This window comes from Procambarus clarkii, chromosome 87, assembly GCF_040958095.1.
Source record: "Procambarus clarkii isolate CNS0578487 chromosome 87, FALCON_Pclarkii_2.0, whole genome shotgun sequence".
Lineage (NCBI taxonomy): Eukaryota > Metazoa > Arthropoda > Malacostraca > Decapoda > Cambaridae > Procambarus > Procambarus clarkii.
The window spans coordinates 4,031,406-4,047,646 of NC_091236.1; the positions used below are offsets into that span (position 1 = coordinate 4,031,406).

The 16,241-nt window shown below is 39.3% G+C and overlaps 1 protein-coding gene across 5 annotated transcripts in view; it reads right to left on the reverse strand.

The window, feature by feature from the left end:
• Window positions 1–191: 191 nt before the first annotated feature.
• LOC123747083 (tectonic-2) overlaps window positions 192–16,241 on the reverse strand; it is a 31,058-nt gene continuing 15,008 nt past the window's right edge. For 4 of the 5 annotated variants that reach the window (XM_069317279.1, XM_069317278.1, XM_069317277.1 and 1 more), the window contains exons 5-10: window positions 15,427–15,521; window positions 14,267–14,378; window positions 13,689–13,793; window positions 11,293–11,436; window positions 3,449–3,556; window positions 192–2,379 (exon numbers count right to left, since the gene is read on the reverse strand). In XM_069317279.1, coding sequence (XP_069173380.1) covers window positions 2,157–2,379; window positions 3,449–3,556; window positions 11,293–11,436; window positions 13,689–13,793; window positions 14,267–14,378; window positions 15,427–15,521 — 787 coding nt within the window. In that variant the 3' untranslated portion in view covers window positions 192–2,156. The remainder of the gene's footprint in view (window positions 2,380–3,448; window positions 3,557–11,292; window positions 11,437–13,688; window positions 13,794–14,266; window positions 14,379–15,426; window positions 15,522–16,241) is intronic. The other variant, XM_069317280.1, reaches the window with a different exon arrangement.

The window sequence follows — 16,241 nt, forward strand, 5'->3', positions numbered from 1 at the left end:
CACGTACATGTCGGCCTCAACAAACTGGTGTGGTGACTCCATGAACACTATGGTAATTTCCCAGTTTCTTTTTCTTCAATTCTGATGTCAGCTAAACTCAAGTGGACACTTAAGTTTGATACATTTCCCTCAAATATGTGTAGTTTACTGTTATATGTAGAGTTGCTGTAAGGTTGAAATTAAGTACAAAGTAAGTTAGTATGTAGAAATATTTATGTTTAGTTCCTGAAATTTATAAATATGATACACAATACAGTGCAAAATTTAATTTGACAGATTTTGCTTTGACCTTTCAGTAAATTATCTTGGTAATAGTACTATCAACAGTATCAATTTATTTACAAGAATACTGTATTTACTCTTTAACCATTTGAAAGAACAATTAATCCAGACAGCTGCCAGCCATATGCAAAATTACAAAAATATAAAAAATCAACTTTGAATGTAACGAAATCCCAAATTTCTAGGCGAACCCCGGTGGCTCCCTGAAGCTGTTCCTGAAGCTATCATATACTGATATGGTACCAGTTACTAGGTTACATCAGCTGCAAAGTTCAATAGATTTACTGGGGACCAGTACCAGGCCCCTCACAGAGGGGAAGGGCAGTGATATTTATTTATGTATACCACGACGGGAAGGCAACCAGGAAGGCAGCGAGTCTGAACAAACCACTGCTGGCTGCAGTAGTGACCGCACCCTCTAAAACCGCCAAAAGAGCTCCCCAGTTATGTAAACTAATGATTGAAATCTCTTGGAACTAATGGAAGCTTATTCGTCCCACCTCCCCTACTCCTTTGGGGAGAGTGGTGGAGGCAGCTCATGGTCACTTGGCATCTCCACCCTCAGTTCTAGGCAGATTTAGCCAACCATTTCCCCCCTTTTACCTGACAACCAGGAAGGGAGGGAGTGGATCAGGGAACCACTGGGACTTGCCCAGAAATTGGCATTTATTACTCTCAATGCAGGTCTTCTGGGGAAATCAGTTAGTTAACCCCCACCATTTATCCATCCAGTTAGTTACTCCACTATCCATCCAGTTAGTTACCCCACCCATCATCCATCCATCCAGTTTTCCCAATAATTTATTCATCCAGTTGACCAGACCACACACTAGAAGTTGAAGGGACGACGACATTTCGGTCCGTCCTGGACCATTCTCAAGTCGATTGTGATGAGGAGGTAGGGACAGGCAATAAATAGGCAAGAGAGAGCTGAGGAGGAAAGTCAGGTGTAGGGGATAGTAGTAATGAGAACTGCAGAAGGCCTATTGGCCCATACGAGGCAGCTCCTATTATAACCACCGAAGGAGATAGTAATAGGAATAAGAAGAGGATAGCAAGGGAGCGTAGAAGACAATGAACAGAAGAAGGGAGAAGAGAGAAAGAAAAGGAAAGAAAAAGAAAGATAAATGGAAGGGGGAAAGCTTATGTTAAGTCACGTTTGTTAGAAAGATTAGAGCATTTGAGTATATACTGTGAAAGGGAAGAGTCCACAGCAACAAAGCCAGGACTCAAGTTCATGTTGGGTACATTGTGTATAAGAGCCGATTCTACAAGACGGCGTCTGTGTAGAGTAGAGGCAGGAAAGATTATTTTGGAGGAAGACCAATCAATGGGATGATTAGAATCCCTCACATGGCAGAAGAGAGCATTGTTAGTGTCTGCAGACTTAACACTTCTCTTGTGTTCTTTAAGTCTGTCATTCAGTGTACGGCCAGTTTCGCCAAAGTATCCAGTCCCCCCCCCATCATCTATCCATCCCCTTCACCATCCATCCTGTTGTCCTCCCAAATATAATATACTATACCACCAGGAACCAAGCGCTCGTCCGAGGGAATTGAGCTCGTAACCCGAAAAATTTGAAAAGGACGTTCACTACCCGATGTTCCACTGCTTGTGTGTGTAATTACCTAATTAGATAATTAGGATGGATGTGTGCGTGTGTGTATAAATGTATAATATAAATATATAATATTGACTAGGATATAACTCACAACAGTTGCATAACTCTTGGGTACCTATTTAGTGCTAGGTGAAAAAGGGGCATCAAGTGAAAGGAAATGTGCCCAAACATCTTTTGCTCTGTCGCAGGAATCGTATCTGCAACTTTACTTAAAATGAACATAGCCAACACAAGTACTTAAAATGATAAGGAATCATAGCTTAAGTTGATGGGTGTGAAGGAGTGCAAGAACAATCAATGGAAGAATGACAAACAGAATCATGGCAGAGTTTGCAACCAAATTCATGATGTAAGTGATATGGTAATCTCTGGCTGTCGGACCACCACCCTCAGTGTTACCATGAGTCCATGGCTGTAGAATTTCATGCCAGCAGATTCCTCCTGAGCACCAGTGATCCTGCATAGCTTCCCAAAACCTTGAAGAAAAGTACAGATAGTAATAAATGGAGTATATAAAATATTAAATTTACAGTGGAATATTTATATATATATATATATATATATAAAAAGGAAAGTTGTGGAGACAGCTGCTCTCGAGTGGATGGTGGTAAGTGGGTTTTCACAAAGACAAGGGAACAGGGAAAATATATGATTACCCAAGTGTAGTTACCTAAATGTAGTTACAGGATGAGAGCTATGCTCGTGGTGTCCTGTCTTCCCAGTACTCTTTGTCACATAAAGCTTTGAAACTACTGACGGTTTTGGCCTCCACCACCTCACTTGTTCCAGCCATCTACCACTGTTTTAAGGTGTGTATTAACCAATACAAATATCTCTGCACTCAGCACTTTTTATTTGATTTATTTTAGACCAAGAAGTAGAAATGAGTATAGAGAGGAGAATAAAGAATGAGGATAAAGGATGTATGTCTATAATGGATGAACATAAAGACAAAGGTAAAGTATCGAGACCAAAATAATGAAGCAGGATGTGTAGCCTGTGTGGTTGGTCACTTCTGGTAATAGCAAGGATACTCAGGCTCCTAGTTTTGAGATGATACCCTGCCAGTAATTCAATATACATGGTGTTTATGTCTCAGTAACTAGAAGCTATATATTATATTATATTATATTATATATACAAGAACGATCACAAAAACACTGATCCTAGTACTGTATGCGAAAAAATCACATTTCAAACATTAGAGAATGCTGAATGCGTTTTTGGCTCAATTCACCAACATCAGAGCAAGATGGAGAGTATCTTACTCTCTATCTTGCACTGATGAAGGCAAATTGAACTGAAAATGTGTTCAGCATTCTCTAATTTTTAAAATTGTGGTTTTCCCATATTATATTATCCAGTATACTGTACATGCATCTGACTCCCTAGGAGAGCTGGGCAGGTGCTGATTGTTCTGGATACTGCACCAGAACCCCAGCCCAGCCCTCCTACACAAGTGTTTTCAAGCATACAAGGTAGCTGGCAATACTGCATATAATGTCAGTTTAACATATATAATTTTAACAAACCAAAAGTTTTTACCTTGATAGTTTTGGTGCTCTTGGACAATTCAGGAATGTAACACTGGTGGTCAGGGAGATAGACCCTTCACCTTTATTTGTGAATAGCTTTATTCCTTTGTAATGAAATCTGAAATTAAATTTCAATTAACAGAATGTGTTAATTGTGTGAAATAAATAATATAAATAACAATATATATATATATATATATATATATATATATATATATAAATATATATATATATATATATATATATATATATATATATATATATATATATAATATATAATATATATATATAATATATATATATAATATATATATATATATAATATATATATAATATATATATATAATATATATATATATATAATATATATATATAATATATATATATAATAAAAGCAGGATATATATATATATATATATATATATATATATATATATATATATATATATATATATATATATATATATATATATATATATATATATATATTAGTATATTTTGGTAGCAGTCTTTCCTGTAGACATATATTATTAAATATGACCGAAAAAGTAAGATTAATAATTCTAACACGAATTTTCTCAATCTTTCGTACATTACGCTTCACTGTTGGAGGTAAATCAAAAATCAATTCTCCAAAATTCATTTTTATTTCTAGTCTGACGCGACACGGGCGCGTTTCGTAAAACTTATTACATTTTCAAAGACTTCACAAATACACAACTGATTAGAACTTGCGTTTCTCTGATTTTATATCTACATTTGAGTGAGGTGGGAAGGGTGATGTGGCATTAACACAAGACAGAACAATAGGGGATATTAATAGGGTATTAAAAGTATCAACACAAGACAGAACAGAAACAATGGGTATTGAATAGAAGTGTTTGTAGAAAGCCTATTGGTCCATATTTCTTGATGCTTCTATATTGGAGCGGAGTCTTGAGGTGGGTAGAATATAGTTGTGCAATAATTGGCTGTTGATTGCTGGTGTTGACTTCTTGATGTGTAGTGCCTCGCAAACGTCAAGCCGCCTGCTATCGCTGTATCTATCGATGATTTCTGTGTTTACTAGGATTTCTCTGGCGATGGTTTGGTTATGGGAAGAGATTATATGTTCCTTAATGGAGCCCCGTTGCTTATGCATCGTTAAACGCCTAGAAAGAGATGTTGTTGTCTTGCCTATATACTGGGTTTTTTGGAGCTTACAGTCCCCAAGTGGGCATTTGAAGGCATAGACGACGTTAGTCTCTTTTAAAGCGTTCTGTTTTGTGTCTGGAGAGTTTCTCATGAGTAGGCTGGCCGTTTTTCTGGTTTTATAGTAAATCGTCAGTTGTATCCTCTGATTTTTGTCTGTAGGGATAACGTTTCTATTAACAATATCTTTCAGGACCCTTTCCTCCGTTTTATGAGCTGTGGAAAAGAAGTTCCTGTAAAATAGTCTAATAGGGGGTATAGGTGTTGTGTTAGTTGTCTCTTCGGAGGTTGCATGGCTTTTCACTTTCCTTCTTATGATGTCTTCGATGAAACCATTGGAGAAGCCGTTATTGACTAGGACCTGCCTTACCCTACAGAGTTCTACGTCGACTTGCTTCCATTCTGAGCTGTGGCTGAGAGCACGGTCGACGTATGCGTTAACAACACTCCTCTTGTACCTGTCAGGGCAGTCGCTGTTGGCATTTAGGCACATTCCTATGTTTGTTTCCTTAGTGTAGACTGCAGTGTGGAAACCTCCGCCCTTTTCCATGACTGTTACATCTAGAAAAGGCAGCTTCCCATCCTTTTCCGTCTCGTAAGTGAAACGCAGCACGGAACTCTGCTCAAATGCCTCCTTCAGCTCCTGCAGATGTCTGACATCAGGTACCTGTGTAAAAATGTCGTCAACATACCTGCAGTATATGGCCGGTTTCAAGTTCATGTCGACTAAGACTTTTTGCTCGATGGTACCCATGTAGAAGTTTGCAAACAGGACACCTAGGGGAGAACCCATGGCGACCCCATCTACTTGCTTATACATGTGCCCATCCGGGCTCAAGAAGGGTGCCTCTTTAGTACAAGCTTGGAGTAGTTTCCTCAGAATACTTTCTGGCATGTCAAGAGGAGTACAGGCTGGATCACGATACACTCTGTCGGCTATCATTCCGATTGTCTCGTCCACAGGTACGTTGGTAAACAGCGATTCTACGTCCAACGAGGCTCTTATCCCTGTGGCCCGTGCGCCCCGCAGTAAGTCCACAAATTCCTTTGGAGACTTCAGGCTGAAGGCGCAAGGAACATAAGGAGTCAGCAGGCCGTTGAGTCGCTTTGCCAGTCTGTACGTGGGTGTGGGTATCTGGCTAATGATTGGCCGAAGTGGGTTTCCAGGCTTGTGCGTCTTGACATTTCCATACGCATATCCAGGTTTATATTCCCCAATGATCTTTGGCAGGTGGAGTCCGGATTTCTTGGCGTTCACAGTTTCGATCAGTTTGTTGACCTTTGCTTTTAATTCGGCTGTAGTGTCCTTCGTTACCCTTTGGAACTTAGTTTGGTCAGAGAGTATGATGTTCATTTTCGCCAGATATTCGTCTTTTTTAAGAATGACATATATTGGCGACTTGTCACCTCTCCTGACAACTATCTCCTTGTTCTCACGAAGGCTTTTGGCTGCCGCTTTAAGCTCGGGGGACAGTATGGTGCTTCTGTAGTTGCCTCGATTCTTTCCTCCTTCTGCAATAAGTTCTGCTTGTAAGGTATCTTTGGTAGTGACCTTCTTTTGTGTCTCGAGGTCGAATATGTCGTCCAACAGAATTTCCAACTCTACTTTCCGGGCCATTTCACTCGGTCTGGACATAACATGACAGTTTATGCCCAGATTTAGGAGAGTGACTTGGTCCTCAGTGAGGTTAATTCCTGCAAGGTTCAGGAAGCCATCTCTTGGTCGTGGAATTGCCATAGGTCCTCCATATAATGTTGTTAGTTTCTTGATAATCCTTGTTTCAGTGCTGAGGTGATGTTGGTCTGTGAGGATGTCGAGGTGTTGTTCAATGCGGGTACGGATACTATGGTCGATGTTGCTATTTCTCCACTCGTTTGTAGCATGAAGTAGTTGCGTTTTGTTGTCTTTGATTTCATTCTCTGCCTTGTATATCTGATCACGAATCAGATCCTGGCGATATTTTATCGTGAAGGCTTGATTCCTTGCTGCTGGGTCGTGCACTTTAACATTAGTATATTTTGGTAGCAGTCTTTCCTGTAGACATATATTATTAAATATGACCGAAAAAGTAAGATTAATAATTCTAACATGAATTTTCTCAATCTTTCGTACATTACGCTTCACTGTTGGAGGTAAATCAAAAATCACTTCTCCAAAATTCATTTTTATTTCTAGTCTGACGCGACTAGAAATAAAATTTTTATTTCTAGTCATGCCTTCAAATGCCCACTTGGGGACTGTAAGCTCCAAAAAACCCAGTATATAGGCAAGACAACAACATCTCTTTCTAGGCGTTTAACGATGCATAAGCAACAGGGCTCCATTAAGGAACATATAATCTCTTCCCATAACCAAACCATCGCAAGAGAAATCCTAGTAAACAACACAGAAATCATCGATAGATACAGCGATAGCAGGCGGCTTGACGTTTGCGAGGCACTACACATCAAGAAGTCAACACCAGCAATCAACAGCCAATTATTGCACAACTATATTCTACCCACCTCAAGACTCCGCTCCAATATAGAAGCATCAAGAAATATGGACCAATAGGCTTTCTACAAACACTTCTATTCAATACCCATTGTTTCTGTTCTGTCTTGTGTTGATACTTTTAATACCCTATTAATATCCCCTATTGTTCTGTCTTGTGTTAATGCCACATCACCCTTCCCACCTCACTCAAATGTAGATATAAAATCAGAGAAACGCAAGTTCTAATCAGTTGTGTATTTGTGAAGTCTTTGAAAATGTAATAAGTTTTACGAAACGCGCCCGTGTCGCGTCAGACTAGAAATAAAAATGAATTTTGGAGAAGTGATTTTTGATTTACCTCCAACAGTGAAGCGTAATGTACGAAAGATTGAGAAAATTCGTGTTAGAATTATTAATCTTACTTTTTCGGTCATATTTAATAATATATGTCTACAGGAAAGACTGCTACCAAAATATACTAATATATATATATATATATATATATGTCGTACCTAGTAGCCAGAACTCACATCTCAGCCTACTATTCAAGGCCCGATTTGCCTAATAAGCCAAGTTTTCCTGAATTAATATATTTACTATAATTTTTTTCTTATGAAATGATAAAGCAACCCTTTTCTCTATGTATGAGGTCAATTTTTTTTTATTGGAGTTAAAATTAACGTAGATATATGACCGAACCTAACCAACCCTACCTAACCTAACCTAACCTATATTTATAGGTAAGGTTAGGTTAGGTAGCCAAAAAAAGCTAGGTTAGGTTAGGTAGGTTAGGTAGACGAAAAAACATTAATTCATGAAAACTTGGCTTATTAGGCAAATCGGGCCTTGAATAGTAGGCTGAGAAGTGCGTTCTGGCTATTAGGTACGACATATATATATATATATATATATATATATATATATATATATATATATATATATATATATATATATATATATATATATATATATATATATATATATATATATATATATATATATATATATATATATATATATATATATATATATATATATATATATATATATATATATATATATATATATATATATATATATATATATATATATATATATATATATATATATATATATATATATATATATATATATATATATATATATATATATATATATATATATATATATATATATATATATATATATATATATATATATATATATATATATATATATATATATATATATATATATATATATATATATATATATATATATATATATATATATATATATATATATATATATATATATATATATATATATATATATATATATATATATATATATATATATATATATATATATATATATATATATATATATATATATATATATATAAGCAAAAAATTATTATGTCCCCCATCAAAGCAAATTAATTATTATTATACTAGACTCTTGGTTCTTCTCTTAGGTAAGGTCCTTCTGTTTCCATGGACGACAGGGCTACGTGCAGTCATACCCGGTAAATATTCCTGCTGGGGCAACAGGAATATTTATCAAAATGTATATAATTCATAATAATAATTCCTTGTGTCGGGGCACAGGAAGTCAGAGGGACTTCTCGTACTCATACTGTACTCCTAACTCATACTCCATGGCTTATATAGAGGTCCTCCCCTCAAGGTCGAATTATTGACCCCACCCAGGATGCAGCCCCACAACAAGCCAACTAACTCCTAAGTACCTACTTACCGTTAGATGAACAGAGGCATTAGGTGAAAGGAAATGTTTCCAACTTTCTGTCCCGCCCGGGATTCGAACCCGGAATTCTTGATTGTGCGTCGAGAACGAACCCGATTTTACTACTGGGACCCTTATGTGTTGGGGTCATACTGGTGCAAGACAACAGAGAATACTAAATTTAATCCAAAATGACCTCAAAAAGGCTCATTTATCTATGTTTACAGCCCTTTCAAGTGCTATTTGTCATTAACCACTGCACTGCGCAAAGCGCCTTTAGGCGCTCTGAGATTTGTGCTTTTTGTTTTTTAATTAGGCTATATTTTAATACTTTTAAATGTTTTCATTACTCTTTGTGTTTTGAAATGGAAATAGTTGACTTTGGAAACATTTTGACATTAACTTTACCTGAACAATTATAAAAATAACAAAAATATATCCTTGAGAATTGCACCAAGACATTTTTTCCGAAAATGGGTGAGCAGTGCAGGGGTTAAAGTATCTACCAAGGAGTGTTCTGTCGCTAGTAAACCAACTACGCTGCTACCAGGTAGCAACTTACATACCCTAACTTTGCATCCCCTTGCATTTCCCCTTTTCCCTCCCCTAAAAAGGGTCTTCATCAACCTTTCAGCACTTGCTTGCAGATGAATTTTACTCTGGCAGGACTTGGTGATGTCCTCTATTCTTCTCTGATGTTGAAAGACATTCACCCAGAACAGTTAAGAAATTAGGCAGCCTGGTTCTTATTTCCAGGATTTGGTTCCCAAGTCAGCAGGGCTAGCTTAAGGTACTGCCAAACTCAGCAGTTGCCTGCAGCACAACGTGCTAAAGGTGCCACATCATGTGTTCAGTGAAAACTAAAATGTATTTGAATTGTTTTCTTTAGCTTGTGCAGTATATTGTAATGAGAGTTGATTTCTTAAATTTGCAGTTTTTTCTTCCTTGTAAAGATTTAAAAAATTGTACTTGTAAGGGAATCGAAGTTCAGCTTTGCGGGCCCGACAACCTTAGGACCAGCCCTACAAGTCAGATGGTACTTGTCTGGTTAAATTCATATGAAAAACATAATACAAATTTTATAGGAAACACCATGCGCATAGCTCTCCTCCTGTAACTATACATACGTAATTACATACACGTACATAGCATTCTTAATAATAATACACTATAGACCCAAGACTAGAGTCTTGGGTTTGTAGCCAATGAGTGTGTCCCAGAACACTTCTTGAAACAGGCTGTTTTGACAAGAATCTCCCCAACTGAATGAAATACAACAACCTTCTGTGCCATATGTCTGGTGGTATTTACTGGCAGTGCTAGAGAAGAAAACCTGAAGGAAAAATGATGTGGTGATGCATACACACACATGCCACAGAAAATCTAAACCAACTGTGAAGCAAACCTTAAAGTATGGGACCCCCCCTCCCACCACCACCACCACAGTCATTCATGCACCACCCACAAAACAACTTTTAAATCCCATGAGAAGAGGTAGATACAGGTACTAAGGGACACACCAGGAAAAAGGCATTTCATTGCATTCACTGCTGGATTTCTGGGAAGGCTTCCTGAATGAACTCTCCACAGAAAAGGAACAGAACAAAATGTGCTTACAGTGAGGTGAAGGTAGGAAATGCAAAAAAACCCAGATGGAATCAGTGGCGGGTCAATCAACCCAACGCCAAGTAAGGTCAGTGTTACCTAGGAACACTGATCAGATACTAAGCATAAGCATACTATTAGTCTGGCAGAACTCACAAGCTGAAATATCTGCCCAGGTCTTATTAGAGAAGAAGGCAAAATGTGTCGCAAACGTGCTGAGAATTATCAAGTTACGAATACAGTACACTTCATTTCATTCACTTAGACCATCAGAGCCACGAACTCAGAAGCAGCAGTCCACAATCCTACCAAATGAGCCATCAACACCCATAATAAAGAAGGATCCTAGAGACACCCCTCTGGTATCCAACTGGAACTTAAGCCTTCCCTGGGGTGCCACTTTGGCATGAAGGCAGCCCAGAGAAGGCTTAAAGTTCCAGTTGGATACCAGGTGGGTGTTTCTGGGATTCTTCCTTATTGTGGGTGGCTTAGTTGGTAGGACTGCGGGGCTGTTGCTTTTGTAGTCTACGGTTCGAAGCATCGATGTTCAAGTGAATGAAATGTTACTATCCATGATATAGTGGTTAGCAATTTTTATGAATAAAACATTATCAAAAAGTATCTATACATTATCCAAAAATAAAATATAATATATTAACTCTTAATGTTCACCTGCTGGTTTTTGACAACCTATGATGTATATAGAGTACAGTACAGTACAATTTGTACAAATACAAATTTGCCATACTTATAAATAAAGAACTGCCATGGTAAATTTGCTGCATTGTAGCACTGTACCAAATATTTTGTCCTCATAACCACAAAACATTATAAACCATATAAAATTTAAATCTCACCTGATGTAAGTCCCTATGATTTGGTAGACAGACAGAGTAGTTTTGGTAACATCAGTAGTATCTTGATATAGAATTTTGTACTCTAGAGAAAATGGAACTTGGCAATCAGGACTGTTTGACTCAATCCTGTTTCCATGGGTGTCCCTGAAACATTTAACAAAGTTTAAAACAAACAGTGTTGAATGTAATGAAACTCCATTTTCTGGGAGAGCCCCAGAGCTATCGGGCTAATATGCAATCTTTAGACCAGGGCAATAGTTACTGGAGTTCTGCCTACCAGGGACCACTAGCCAGAACACAGCCCCCTCAGAGATGCGAAGGGAGCAATGGCTCTAGAAACCCCTCCTTGTGGTTGGGGGTTAACCTTATCTGCCATCGACTGGGGTTAGGCACCCAGAAAGGTAGGCATAACAAAACAGACCGTATGTGGTAAGAAAAATACAACTGAGACCCAAACAGACCACCTCGGGAGATGGACGAGCTACACTATGCTAAACCCTGCCCTGACTCTGAAACCCTCTGATATTTCAGTACCAGAGCAAGGGGCAGGAAGGGAGGAGGAAAGAAGACCAGATGCAAGGTGAACCACTCCCGTAGGGAAAGGAAGAGGAGGTACGGACTTAGCCCAGCCAGAGTTCAGTAACACTTCCAACTTCGGGAACCTAAATGCCACAGGGCTAACTCCAAGGCATCAAACAAATAACATACCACAAACCCTAAATACAGGAAAGCTTCGCTGCCTGGCAAGCTTCCTAATGAGAAGCAGGCTCAGATAGAATGCAGACCCAGTGCATGCATAAATGCATAAGCACCCCTCAAATAGCAATGTAGTGAGTGAACACTCGATGGGTTGATCCATAACAAGACACATTGCAGACCAACAGGGAAATTACCAGGACCGGAAGGTGACTAGCCAAACAGGACACTGGAGATGCTCACTGAAAGAGCAGACACTGAACGGAACCTCAAGTAACCCGGCTATGGTGTCCAACGCATGCTGTATAAACAAGAGTATATATACCCTAGCACAGTCCACACAACCAAATAGGATGCCTCCAACCGAGGGGTCTATATAAAGGAGTCACGCACCGCCCAAGGAGAGGTTCCCCACCCATGGTGGTCAGGTCTCTCAGGCAAACTTCCGAACACACCAGAGAAGTAATTACCTCTTGACAATGCACTGACAACACTCGAGCACCCAGGAAAGTCACCCTGAGCACATGCTGGTCAAAGTGTAAAAATTATCAGGTCCAAGCAAGATTGACAAGAGGTAAACACATGCACATGAAGCAAATATGAAAAGAAAAGAACCATACACAAGCAAGTGGGCCCCCCAGGACAAAGTCTGAAGAATGGCCAGCGGTTAGTTAAGAAACAATGGGGCCCGGTGTCACAGTTGGACCCGAGGAACATACTAGTTGGTTTGTCAACATTAACATGCAAGCCAGTGTCAGCAAAAGGCTCTGGGCCACCTGGTGGCAGTCGACAGTAGTAGTGGGTTCAAGCTAGTCTCAAGTGAACCAATTGTTGTGAATGAATCATTTGCACAGTTTTTGGCTGTTTCGATGGTTTATGTCTTATGAACCCAGCAGTTGTTTACGAAGCTTAGCTGACTTTCTGGATGCTTTCCCGGTGATGGTAATAATAACTGTCCTCTGCTCCCTGCTTCTCCGTAAAGGAGCCAGGTTTGTGGCTCCGGTCTCCAGTAGGCCAAACAGGAGCCAGGTTTGTGGTTCTGGTCTCCAGTAGGCCAAACAGGACTGCTGCCAGTGATGTGACCCAGTAGTGGGGAGCACCTAGCTACAAGAGGATCCTCCCAGAAAAATAAATGGCCCTAGTACAACAATGTTTCAGGGAAAGCCAACACCACTAAGCTGAACATGAGAATTCCAGGCTGGCCCTGCAGAGACTACACGTGTAGGATGGGCAGCACCAGGCAGAAAAGCAAAAGGAAGGCTGGCTGAGACCTTAGGTAATACAAGCTGCCATTTGGCAGCGGCACATCAGCATAGTTACTCTGCCAGCAATGGTCATTTTCCTTCTATAACTAGGATGCTTATGTGGTTGCTTGTTTTGTTGGGCCTATGCTTTCTAGTGAATTATCCCCAGTTTTGTGGTTAATCTCTGATTACCTGCTCCTTCACCTTTCCAAGTGAGCCACATAATGATCCTGGCTGCAGGTAAGCTACAGACAGGTCTCAGGGGACTCTGGTGTGGTGGACTAAGGCTTGATGGCACCGGAGTTAAGCTTGGTGAACCACTCCAGTGTCCCCACCAGAAGATTATGGGCTCTGATAAACCAATACATTATAAAAACATTATGATATCATTAAGATGCCTTATTTCTTCTATTCTTGAAAGCTTCATCTTACACAAATATCTAGAAATCAACTTACAATATTATAGGAAGAAAGTCACTTTCTATGGTAGGGTTTGGCCACCCAAGCTTACTGATAACATCCAATTTGATCAGTGAGTAAAATTCATCCTTAATTGTTTCACTGAAAATAAAGAAAAATAATGACTTACTAATGCATACACAGATTTGTATTTAAAAACCAAGTTTATGTGCATACACATGAGCTTATGAAATTACTGTACACACATTCAGAAACTGCAATCTTATTTGCACCACATATTTTTATCAAGACTTTTTAAGTTTCCAGGTTGTAGCATCGGAGTTATTGATGCTACATGATGTTACTGATCCCAGATATAGACATGACAACCAAAGAGTCAGATTCATTACTATGGAAGATACGATTGGTAACGTTGAAATGGTCCCCGAGCCAGAACCTACTTCGTTAAGGTTCTGGCTAAGGAAGTTGTAAGAGAGAAAAAAAACGAAACCTAACAAACTAAAATATGTGTGCCTCTAAAATAACGTTTGTGTCTGTAATTTTCCTTTAATCACTTAACACTTGCATGAATTTTATTAATTTCCATTTGAAATACCAAGTTTTACTGCCCTCACCGGAGGTCACTGCAACTGTTGATATTCCTCCAGAAATAAGTACAGGAAGATATCATATCCACCTTGAAGCTGACTACTTCATCCAGAGACTCCTTACATCCTCCACTTGCATCTGTATATTATTAAACAATACAATTAAGTAATTACAGTACAGTAATGTGCTACGTACGTTTTTAGTCTTAAAAATGGTTTCCGTGTACTGAACAGTTGCTACCTACACCTGTTACATAGGTCCTCAGACCCACATTTTAACAACCAGGATACCACAATAGCCTTCCTGGAGGAAAACACTAACATAAAATAATAATACAGTACAGTAGATATAAAACAAAGAAAGTTATTACGAAGAAAACAAAGAATTAAGGGAGCTTGGCAGTCTGGCTGCAATAAAAAAATAACACTAGGAAAGCAAAGGACAAATCCCAGTCCTGGAATCCAATAATTTAAGATTAACCTAATAATAACAGCAAAACAGGCATCCAGCAGCCTGTGAAAATACTTTAATTCTACCTAAAAGAGCAAAAGAAAACCTTCTTTTGGAAGTGTGATAAGAAAATCTGAACTTTCTTAATTTTATGCAGTTTCAGCATTCACTATCCAAAGTGTCTAATTTCTACTTACTTTGAATGCTTGGTCACTAATAGCTCTTGATGAATGAAGCTCCTTCCTGCCTGATTCACTATAGCCTTGGTGAAGCATGTGGGAGAGACTATAGCCATGGTGAAGCATGTGGGAGAGACTATAGCCTTGGTGTAGCATGTGGGAGAGACTACAGCCATGGTGAGGCATGTGGGAGAGACTACAGCCATGGTGAAGCATGTGGGAGAGACTACAGCCATGGTGAAGCATGTGGGAGAGACTACAGCCATGGTGAAGCATGTGGGAGAGACTACAGCCATGGTGAAGCATGTGGGAGAGACTACAGCCATGGTGAAGCATGTAGGAGAGACTAGCCTTACCTGCTTGATGGGGTTCTAGGAGTTCTACTCCCCAAGCCTGGCTTGAGGCCAGGCATGGTATATAGCCTTGTGAAGCATGTGGGAGATACTACAGCCTTGGCATATAGCCTTGGTGAAGATTAACACACTATGAAGGTGGTGCAGTGCGAGGAAGAAACACTTTGAGAAGCATAAAGTAGCAGACTTGCCACTTTCCCATACCTGGTTTCCAGATGTAGAGTCCAGTTGTGTTACTTACTTCAACAGAGATAAAGTTCTTGCATGTAGTGTTGTCCTCATATGTACTCATGTTATACCTGGAACCAAACAATTTGCCATATTCATGCACCTTATTTTGAAGCCACCCAAAGATTAATGATTACATGTTTAAAATGCAACATGAAAACAATTCATTAAATGTAATGAATAAGAATTTTTTGCCTTGACTTCCTCTGGGTTACTAAATTCCTTCAAACAATTCTTTAGAGGAGCTTACTATTTCTGGAGGCTTTTCCCTAGTTTTTGAGCTGATCTCTAACTCTCGAGATCCCCTCACCTTGAAGAAAGAACCAGATTTTAATGCTGACTCATGGTAGGCTCGAGTGGGTCTCAGAGGCCTAGTGCAATTCCCTAAGTTTGGTATCTGCAGTGTAGTTTGGGAAGCTACAGTGATTCCCTTCCAAAAAACCAGCGTTGAATGTAATTAAACGCCATTTTCTGGATGAGACCCGGAGACTTCCCAGAGCTATCCGGGCTGATATGAGTGTATTAGACCCTGGCATCAGTCAAGCGAATGGAGTTCTAGGCATACCGAGGACCACGAGCCAGAACCTGGCCCCCCTCAGAGAGGCACAAGGAGCAATAGCCTATAGACACCTCCATGTGGTATGAAGTATTCTATGTCTGCCATCGACCGGGTCAGGCATCCAGAAAGGTAGGCGCCCCAAACAAACGAACCACCATACCAAGTTGGTATGGTAAGTCAAAACAGCAACCAGTGGCCACCACACACCAGCCAGCCTATGCCACCTCCTTCC